The 10,896-nt window shown below is 44.7% G+C and overlaps 1 protein-coding gene across 1 annotated transcript; it reads left to right on the forward strand.

Moving 5' to 3' along the window:
* Positions 1–1,100: 1,100 nt before the first annotated feature.
* On the forward strand, positions 1,101–8,151 carry LPAR5 (lysophosphatidic acid receptor 5). The gene is made up of 3 exons (XM_069101606.1): positions 1,101–1,205; positions 4,508–4,606; positions 6,478–8,151. Exon 3 carries the CDS (start codon positions 6,613–6,615, stop codon positions 7,714–7,716), a length of 1,104 nt encoding a protein of 367 aa, XP_068957707.1. The 5' UTR covers positions 1,101–1,205; positions 4,508–4,606; positions 6,478–6,612; the 3' UTR covers positions 7,717–8,151.
* Positions 8,152–10,896: the final 2,745 nt, after the last annotated feature.

Here is a 10,896-nt window from a genome sequence, read left to right on the forward strand (position 1 = left end):
TTGAGGGGCTAGTTGTAAATGGACCAGATCAAGAGTGGGACCCTACCCTGAGCTTCCAGCATGGGCAAGATAAGGAGGCCATCTCTCTCTCTCTCTCTCTCTCTCTCTCTCTCTCTCTCTCGTCTCATTCTCTGTCTGTCTGTCCTCTGTTTTTATCTCTGTCTCTCTAAGAATAAAGGGGGACAGATACCAGAAACATCTGTTGGCAATAGATTAACATTACAAGAGACATGGGTTTGGAGGGGAAGCTGTGAGTTCCGTTTTGGACATGTTGAGTTTGAGATGCCTGTCCTGTGGGACATGCAATTTGAAACATACATTAGGCAGTTAGGGATGAGAGACTGGAGCTCAGGATAGAAAGAATGGGCTGGATAAATATATCTAGAAATCATTTACATAAAAAAATGATTGAATCCATGAGAGCTGAGGCTGGGGGCAAAGGGACATTGGTCTATTTACCTTTTTGGTAGCTCATACTTTACCCCTTCCCCAAGGAGGAGAAAGCCCTGCTCTAAGAAACTCTGCCCTGATATTTGCCCAATTTCCTCAACAGACAGTTGTCCCACCCTCATAATGTGTCTGTCAGTATGACTCCTTTGAATTAACCTTTGACATTTCCTGAGTGCCAATGTCCAAGAGCCACTGGGTAGATAGATGTGAGTCCTACTTAAGTGCTAAGCAGTCTTACTAGATCCAAAGAAAGGAGGAGATGCTGTCAGAGGAAGAATGGTGTGAGGGCAACTGCAAAGAGAAGCAGAAGTAATGGTTATTATTCACTTGGTGCCTGCCAAGTGGGTATGTCAGGAAGGCTTCCAGAAAAAAAAAAGTGCATTTATGTGGAGGAGTTCTCTGAAGGCAGGGAAAAACTTCGTTTGATGTGCAGGGAGAGGCAGGTCTATATGTGTATATCTATTTCTCTGTGTATCTGTTCCTTTGTTTGCATGTATCTGTTCCTGTGTGTGCATGTATCTATTCCTGTGTGTGAATGTATCTATTCCTGTGTATGCATCTAAATATGTCTCTGTGTGTGTCTCTCCCTCTCCCCTGCTTGGGATCGGTAATGTGCTGGGAACAGGAAAAGGACATGCCAGGATATGCTAGGGTGGGTGTGTTTAAACCTGCTTCTAGAGCAGGTCCTACCAGCCCAGCTTGGGGAGTGCAGCGGAAGCAAACACCAGGTTTCGGCAGAGCAGTGGTGAATACAGGTAGGGGGGTGTCACTGACAGGGGTGGGGTGAACCCCATAGTAGTGCACACAGACCCCCTAGGAATGGGAGTGAGTGGGGAAGGTGATGATAGCCTCTGGTCCCTGGGAATGTATTTGAATGAAATACAACTCAAAAAAAACCCCTCTGTTCATAGATGAACAAAAGTTTTGAGATCTGTGTCCAGGGAAACTCCTTCCTAGGAAAGCCCCCTTTGTGGCCCAGGGTTTCCTCTCTTGGGTCTCTTAATGAGGCAGGCATGGTTCTTTTGAGTTCACTGGCCCAACTCCCTACTTCTATGCTCTTCTTGGTGCCCCCTGTCCTTAGTAGCCTTTTAGGTTTCTCCGAGTTTTGCATTGCTCCACCTAGTTCCATTTTCCTGGGTCATTGTTCTATACTTGGATACTTTCCTACCGTGTCTGTTCTATTCCCCTATGATCCTCATTGTCACCTGGGCTGACAGCAACATGCTACTCTTCTAGGGTAACTACTGTACAATAGAAGGCTTCTCAAAATACTGGCTTAACTCAAAGGTAGCTCATAGGGGAGGTGTTATGGGCACAAGACTTTGGGGTAGACATGGTTTTGTGGCACTTGTCCAAGCCTACATGTAGGCAGTTTTCTATCTTGTCTATTCATAGGTCTAGTCTCTTTTTTGTGCAGTCTGTGCCCTTAGCCACTTTGTTCCAGAGTTCACTCTGACCTTGGGGGAAAATAGAAATAAGGTGGACAGGTGGGGAGACCCAGAAAAAGACTAATCACAGTGGTTCATGTTCATATTTCACTTTACTATATTTACAAAGTGTTTTCTACATAACAACCATATGAGCTAGGTAGGATAAATATTATAAACCAATTTACAGATAAGGAAACTGAGGCTCATAGATATGAAGGGACTTGTTCATAGTCACAAGACTAGTAAATAATAGGACTCAAATCCAGATCTTCAGATTCAAATTCCTTGCTCTTTCCATTCTATTAGGTAGCCCTTGTACTCACAGACTAATTCACCAGCCTTAGGGACACATATCCTCATACTATATGGAGATATGGAGACATTGGGGCTCAGATCCATCTCTAGACACAGACTCTTCCCCTTCCTCCTTCCAATTTCCAAGATCATAGTCCATCTTCACAGACTTTTTACATTCACTCATATCAGGGAGGAAGAAACCATGTGAGATCTGAGTGCTGGAGTCAGGGAAGTCAGGGAAGCCACCTAAATCTTCATTGAAGAACTGAGACCTGAGCTGGACCTTTTATGTAGGCTGACTTGACCTGACATTTACTAAGGGCATCATATCAAACACATTCTCATAAAGGTCACGCTTCATGAATCAAAATAACCATTCCTCTTAGTTGATTATTTGTCGTCTGAACTGTTAAAAATAGGGAGTTAGGAAGTATGTATAACATCCAAGAAAGCAGGTGAGGCCAATTCTTAGGAGGCTGAGCCATGGGCCATGTCCAAGGTAGCCAACAGAGAGGTCAGAATAGCTAGGAACTTAAAAACTTTTTCTGGAAGAGACCTAAGAGATCATCTTGTCCAAAATCCTCATTTTATAGATTAGGAAACTGAGGCCTAAAGATATTAAGTGACTTGCCCAAGGTCACACAGTAAGTTGCAGAGCTAAGATTCAGATTCAGATCGCTGAGTCACTCTGTTGCCTCTTGGGAAAAAAAAAAGACCTGACCTCTGGCTAGCTCTAAGCCCCCATGGAAAAGAACAGTGTTGTTTGGGTGATAGAAATAAATAGATTTTAGGAAGAGTAGAGAAGGGCTAAAACAGAACTTTAGGTTGTAGAGAACAGAAGGCTTGGACCTAGGATAAGGGAGAGTGATGTGGTGGAAACTAGACTTAGGGTTCACTAGGAGCCAGCTAGTTGTCACAGTGCATAAAACATTGAACTTGGAGTAAGGAAGACTTGAGTGGAAATCCTGTTTCATACACTGACTACTTGTTTGACCCTGGGCGAGTCACATCTTCTATGTCTCATGTGTAAAATAAGGTGGTTGGATTAACTCTGCACAGCTTCAGAAAATCAGTAATCAGTGAAACCGGAGGAAATCTCAGGGATCCATTTAATAAGATCATATATGTATTGCTGGCAGGGACCTTAGAGGCCAGTTCAGCAGCCTCATTTTGCAAATGAAGAAACAGAAAATGAGAAGTTAAATGACTTGCTCCATGTCACAAAGGTCCCAAGTAGGAGAATTGAATCAAGGTCCTCTTACTCAGACCTTGCCCACTTTGCACTGTTTTATCCTGCCTTGCATTTTCCCCATAATCCTTCCCCAGCCTGTCTGTACTTCTCTATCCCATGGAAAGGGTCACCTCCATCATCCTGGAAGACTCCTCCTGGGAAGAAGGCAAATGGATTGCTCTTTGTGCAAGATGCTGAATGTGATTTATGGGTGCTTTCCAGAAGTGTTCGAACAAAGGTTTGCAGAAAATCTGTGTCTGTACTGTAAGCTAAACCCACTGTTGCAGGGCATCAGGCTGCCTGAGGCCTGAATATTCAGTGGGCCAGACACATAGCTTCTAGTTAACACCAGCCAGAGTGGGTAGACAGCTGTGAATTGTCTGTAATTCCTCTGAACCCAAACCAGAGGGAATAGTTTCAGCTTACTAGGTTAGAGTTTGAGGTCTGGGAGAATAAAGAATTTCCTGACTCTCAGGGTGGTGAGATAGATAGCAGTAAGCAATCAAGGCTTTAAGAATCTTTAGATTCTCTAGCCTCCCTCCTCCCTGAGGCCATTCAAGAATGGAGCTACAGAGAGGGTAGCTGTCTCAGAATTCAGTTACTAGGAGAGTGATCCTTCCCATAATATACTGATTATAACAATAATTCATATTTATATAATACTTGAAGGTTTACAGAGCATTGTCTCAAACCACTGAAATCCAGAAAGTTGTAGGGGAGAGGGGTGTAAATCCTAGAGCTATGGGAAGGAGAGATTCCTTCTAGGACCCATGGATGGGATTATGAACTTGGGGAGAGGAAGTCAAGTAGCCAGAGGAATGACTCTGAGATTGTGTGCCAGAAGGAGCTGAGATGGTGGCACTTCTATTAGAAATGAGGAAGTTGGGCAAAGTGATTTTCTATTTCTCTCTGACACATATACATATCTTCTTGCTCCTCACCTCAGCCCAGAAACTCTTTCCTTTTCCTTCCCTCCCCACCAACACCACCAGCCAATAACCATCGACCAATGGGGTACCCAGTGTGTGTGTGGGGGGGGTGGAATGGAGGAATTCTTGGGTTTGTGCTATCTCCCTCATACTTCCTGTCTGCTTCATAGGACAACCCTGCCCTCCTCGCTTATCTCAGCAATGTGCAGAGCCCAGCCCAGCTCAGAGGGCACTGAGATGGAGCACAGGGACCGGGACCCACTGGACAGGTAAGAAGACTGTGCCTGGGGCTGGGGGTAAAAGTGGGAGATGTAGAGGGGAGAGAACATGGGAGATTCAACGGAGGGTTGCTGCATGCTGGAATCTGTGTGGGTGACGAGGGAGAAAGCTGCCAAGGAGGACTGATTTATGTCCAATGGTGTGAATCTACCTTACTGTGTAGGATATGTATCAGATGGATTTTCTGTGTATATTTGTTCATATGAGTATGTGTATGTATGTGTATTTGTAAGCTCCTCGAGGGCAGGGTCCAGGTTCTGGCACAACGCTGACTATGGGGTAAGCATTCAATAAATACTTGCTAACTGATCATTTCTGTGTCCCCTGTTTAATGTGTCTGTACATTTTCCTAGGTTTATGAGTTTAAGTGTACATTTCCTTGTTACTGGGCCTGTGTCTCTCCCTTTGTATGCTTGTTCTTTGTACCTGTGAGTCTCTGTTTCTTCCCTGGTTTCAGATGTGTCTGGTGAAATGAGGTCGCAAGACTGGGCCAACTTTTCTGTCTCTGCTCCCTGGCCTATTCTCTCCTACCTGTACCCTCCCCCCTTCTTCCCCTCATACCTACATTTAGGGCCTTCTCTTTTCACCAGATGTGTTGGTTAGAGGATGGAGATTTCAGCTGCTCCCAATCTATTCCCCTCCCTTCCCCCACCCATTTCAGTTTTCCTTCTCTTTCCCATTTGACTTGGCACAGTGCCCACCTGCCCCACTGCAGGGCCCTAGGGATTAATCAAGTCAGGGAAAGGGATGGAGAGTCTAGGGTAGGGAATTCGGGGATATTGGGAAAAAGCAGAGCTCAGAAAACCCAGAGAATTCCAATATATGGAAAAGATCGGTGAAGGGCTGATGGTTTGGTTTTGCCATACCAATTATATTGGGAGGTAAAATTAGTTTTGCTTTTAAAATAATGGTTCCCCTAGTTCATTTATGTGTTTTATCAGCTAGCATTTGTTAAGTGTCTACTATGTGCCAAGCACTGTGTTTACAAGTCATTAATAACTTGATGGGGAGGACCTGTGGGGACCCTAGCAGAATATGCTAATATGATAATAGCTAACCTTTATATAGCACTATGTGGCCAGCACATAGTTTTGCGAAGCACTTTACAGTGATTATCTATCCTTTTAAAGTGTTAGGAGCTGTGACATACTGTAAAGCTGCCCTATAGGAAAGGCCACTAAAGCCCTCTCACTTAGAATGGAAGTTAGAAGCAAAACTGGATTTATACAAAGCTTTCCAGGAACCCAATCTTCTGCATACTTGTGGCGTGACAACTGTGGAGATGATAGTATGTGGTTAAGGGAAAGGATATGTCTCTGACAGGATGTGGCAGTTGTCTTCTGGTGTTTTGATCAACCTAGAAATTTCCATCGAGTACCTACTATGGGCAGAGCGCTAGATTAGGGGCTGTGGAAATGGGAAGGGGAGAAAAGTAGAAGATGAACCCCTCAAAGAGCTTACCATTTAGCTGGAGAAACTTTATGGAAATGTAATGGAAAGAGTACTCATCACCCTGCTAGGAGATTGTGAACCGAGTTACATAAGTGCTCAGAGGACTTCATAAATAAGGGACAAGATTGTATATGTGTGCAAAAGAAACACTGACTTGAACTAAGGAAAAAAGGGAAGTAGGATGGTTCATGTGTCATTTCAATTAGAGAAAGGAGGAAGTCAACTCATTTATATCTGGGTACAGATTTAGGCTAGCCTGAAAAAAGTAGTGGGATGGTTTCAAGACTTTCTGGAAAAGAAAGAAAGAAGTCCTGCTTCCTGTGCCTGCTTCAGGTATTGAGTATGTCATGATATGCATATGTTTATGAACTTTCTGGCTATTGAACCTGGGCTTCCTTTCACATTTCAGGTCCCCATTGTAACAAAAGAGGAGTACTGGAATATCTGGCTTCTCCCTGTTCCCCATACTCCATCTTGATTGTACCTGGCTCTTCCTGCTCTGCGTGAGGAATAATGTCCTTAGTTTAGGCCATCTGTTGGGGAAATGTTGGCCAACAACACCTCCATTTTCACTTACCCCGTGTGTCCTGACTACCGCTTTTATCATCACCTGCACCTGGTGGGCTATAGTCTGGTGCTTGCTGCTGGTCTACCCCTCAATGCCTTGGCACTATGGGTTTTCCTCCGAGCCCTGCAAGTCCACTCAGTGGTCAGTGTTTATATGTGTAACCTGGCAGCTAGTGACCTGCTTTTTACCCTTTCTTTGCCCCTACGTCTCTCCTATTATGCCCTGCACTACTGGCCCTTCCCAGACTTCCTGTGCCAGATTGCAGGGGTTGCCTTCCAGCTGAATATGTATGGCAGCTGCATTTTCTTGGCCCTCATCAATATGGACCGCTATATTGCAATCGTTCACCCACTGAGGCTCCGCCACCTGCGCCGGCCCATGGTGGCAAGACTACTCTGTCTGGGTGTCTGGGCCCTGATCCTAGTGTGTGCTGTGCCTGCTGTTCAGGTCCATGTCTCCTCACCCTGCTATTATAAGAACATCACTGTCAACCTGTGTTTTGAGAGCTTCAGTGAGAACTTGTGGCAGGGCAGTCTGTTGCCCTTGGTACTTCTTGCTGAAGGTCTGGGTTTCATACTGCCCTTGATAACTATGGTCTACTCTTCCAGTCGGGTCTTCTGGACCTTGGCCCAGCCCAGTACCACCAGGAATGAACGTCGTAGGAAAACAGTACACCTTCTACTGGCTAACCTGGTCATTTTCCTCCTGTGCTTTGTACCCTACAATACCACCCTGGCTGTGTATGGACTACTTCGGGGAAAGCTGGTAGATGCCAGCTCCAATGCCCGGGACAGAGTGCGCCAGGTATTGGTGGTGATGATAGTGTTGGCTAGTGCCAACTGTGTCTTAGATCCCCTCGTATACTATTTCAGTGCAGAGGGCTTCCGAAATACCCTTCGAAGCCTGAGAACTACACAGTGGGTAAAAGTCAGCACTGCCAAAGGCCCTCGAGGACTGCCTGGGCATCGGAAAAGTGGAACAGCCTCCACTAAGACTGAGGATGCCTCTCACATTGAGCTGCTCTCACCTACACCTCTGGAGAAGTCCTTCAGTCAGTCCATCAAGGATTCAACCACCTGAGCAAAAACTCTGGCCAAACTTCTCCCTTCAACTCCTTTCTCATCCCCATTATGAGACTGCAAATGAGCAAGGCATGTGGGGAAGAGATCAGGTACCTAGCAGCAGATTTCAGCCTTAGTTCTTATTTCCAGGAACAAAATATAAGTATAAAGGAGGAGTGCTATGGAACCACTTTTCTTGAAGAAGAGGAGGAATCCTTCCCTCCTTCCTCTGCCCAAAGATAGGGAAACCTGGCTGCCCGTGTTCTAAATTCAACCCACTTGAAGTTACCCAGCTGAACAACCTGCAGAAAAGTCTCCTCACTAGAATTTTTTCCTGTACATGGTGCTTCCTCATGCCACTGGGCCTTAGATCCCCTTATTCTGTTTTGGAGGGGTGGGATGGTAGGGAGGGACAGGTAGTCATAAGAACTAATAAAATTGGAGGTAGGAAATAGTTCTCTTCTACAGAATCAATTTCCTTTTTGTTGTGTGGCCTAGAATAATCCATGTCTAAGCTCTGACATGGGGCAATGGGACAAGGTCAGGCTTGGTTTGTGGCAAAATTGTGCAGTAGAGAAGCTGTCATCAGAGTTCCTGATCTCCTTTCACCCACACCCAACACAAATACCCTCTGCCTTCATCTACCATGTTTCTTCTGCCTTTGAAAATAAAATCAACATGATTGACTTATTTGCCTTACCCAAGTGAGAGAGCTATTCAATGGCCATGATCCCCCAACCCCAAACTCAAGGTACTGTGTTATTTAAAGATTAAAAATAGGATTACAGGGAGAGGGCAATGCTTAACACAAAGGAATGTGGCCATAATAGTAGAATCTCCTGCTTCGTTGGGGAGATATTTGGAGGTGGGGAGGCTAAGCCAGGAGCAGTAGGGTGGAGCTTATTGGCTGCCCCAGATCATAGAGAAGGAAGAACCAGAGGGAAACGAAAGGGAGAAATGTCCAATGGCAGAAGCTTATCCTGAAGGCTTCGGTGGGGAATGAGGAAGGGGGGTCTCAGTGGGAGGGGAAGGGGAGGCAGGAGAACGAGGGTCTCCCATCGGCAGGCGTCGACTGGGCTTCTTACATTGTTGACATGCTCCCTGCCCCCACTGCCACACCACCCACCCACGTGAAGATTCCAACCAGAGGAGCAAAGTGAGGTGTTGCATGTATCTTCTGCCTCTGGGTCACATCTGTTTATGTGCATTTTTCTATGTACATGTTACCAAGTGTGTGCGTATTCCTGTCTCTCTGTGTCTTTGTTGCTTAATGAGGGTCTTCTGTGTGTCCTTTCGAGGTCATTCCAGACTGTGATTTTTAAGGGTAAAATGACCCCTGGTGGCCAAACTGGGAATTGGCTCAGATTCCTCTGCCCACTCTCTCCTGTTAAACTAGGAGGATGGCCGGTCCTGCCACAGGGAACCAGGTTTGGCACCCTTCCTGGGACAGTGCAAGCTCCTAAAACAAAATATATATGGGTTCCTTTTGCTATACGGGTTCCTTTCCACAGTTGTTATGATACTAATAGGGCAGAAAAGGAGTGGCCACAACCAGGGAAATGGATAAGGTATGGGGCACTGGGAGTGTTTCACCCTCTGAACTGGCCCTATTGGTGGGAGGTACCTCATTTTCTTCATGGAGAAACTGAGACACTGAGTGGAAATAGGTTCCCCATCCTTGAGTCCTCTGCCTGCTCACCATCTTCAGGTACTCTGGACTTTAAGCTCCTTCTTAAAGGATCTCATTTCCTTCCTTAATTCTAGCTCAGAAATCAGTTATATTGCCTTCTTTCTTTTCTCTGTCCTCTCCTCTTCTGGAGGCATCATGATGCAGTTGGAAAGAGTGCTGTGTTTGTCATCAGATGACTTAGGATCAAATCCTATTTCTGTCACTACCTATATGACTCTTGGGGTCTCAGATTCCTCATCTGTAAAATGAGGGTTGGAGAGGGGTTCTTTTATAGTTCTTACCAGGTCTAAATTTATGGTCCTTTGAATCTCACACCCTAATCTTGGGATCTCATCAGGAAAAAAATCTGAAGGAGGAAGATAAAGTCTCGACTATGATACATGTATGAAAGGACTCCTTCTCTTGTCTGACCTACAGCTTTCTTGTTGGACTCTGGATGCCATTAACACTTTTTCTCCAACTCGTGTGCCTGAAATAACCTTCCTGTGCATCTATCTCCATCACCCACGTGTACATCCACACAAAGGCCCTGCTTCCTCTTCCCTGTTCCATAAAGTTAGTCTGGTCATGAATTATGTGAAGTCCATTCACATAAGAACTGCTTTGCACTCTGAGATACTCTAGAGTTTAGGAAAATAGTGGAGATTAGACTTAGGAGTCATCTAAATTAGCATGCTAGACTTCATTTCATTTCATTTTCAGGGCTTGTTGGGTCCCCTCCCTATTCCCTGAAAAGATTCATCAAAAATATATATTTAGTCTACAGAACACAGGAAAAATGCTCTGGGGTGGGCCCACATTGGAAGAAGGGAAAAAGAAACCTCTACTGAACACTGGCCAGGACATCTTCATATTCATTAGCCAATTATGTTCTCTAAAGTAAGGAAAGAATAAGAGCGCCTTTTTAAAGTAAAAATTTGAGGAAAATTATTTCTCTATTCATTCAACAAATGTTTAAATACATTCTGTATGTTAGATGCTAGAAAATATGCAAAGTTCAGTAAAAACCATCTTCAGGAAACTTTACAATATAAAAAGATATATATATACACACACACAGATAACCCCAACACACTAGAAGTGTATTTGAAAGGACAAAACCAAATCAAGAACTCGAAGGAGAGGGGCAAAAACTTCAAAGAGGAGGAGCCATCTGAGTTGTATTTTAAAATCTGGATGGAACTACTCAATAGGTAAGAGAGAAAGGGGAAACATTACAAGTATTGGTAACAGGATGAACAAAGGCCCACAGAAAGTATTACTTAGTGGTCTAGTGCATGTGTATGATGATTCATTGAAGGAACTGAGATATTCAGCCTGGATAAGAGACAGGAAAGACAGGGGAGATAATAGTTGTCTTTGAGTCTTTTCAGGACTGGCTTGTGGAAGAGGTAAACTGACTTGGTCCTCTCCACTTCATAGGGCTCTAGAATGAGAAGTAAGGGTTCAAGTTGCAGACAGGCAGATTTAGCTCATAAGGACAAATTTTCAAGCTATCAGAGCTGTTTT

This window comes from Petaurus breviceps, unplaced genomic scaffold (genome assembly GCF_028583685.1).
Source record: "Petaurus breviceps papuanus isolate PSGF00001 unplaced genomic scaffold, PetGlider_PUasm1.0 470, whole genome shotgun sequence".
Classification (NCBI taxonomy): domain Eukaryota; kingdom Metazoa; phylum Chordata; class Mammalia; order Diprotodontia; family Petauridae; genus Petaurus; species Petaurus breviceps.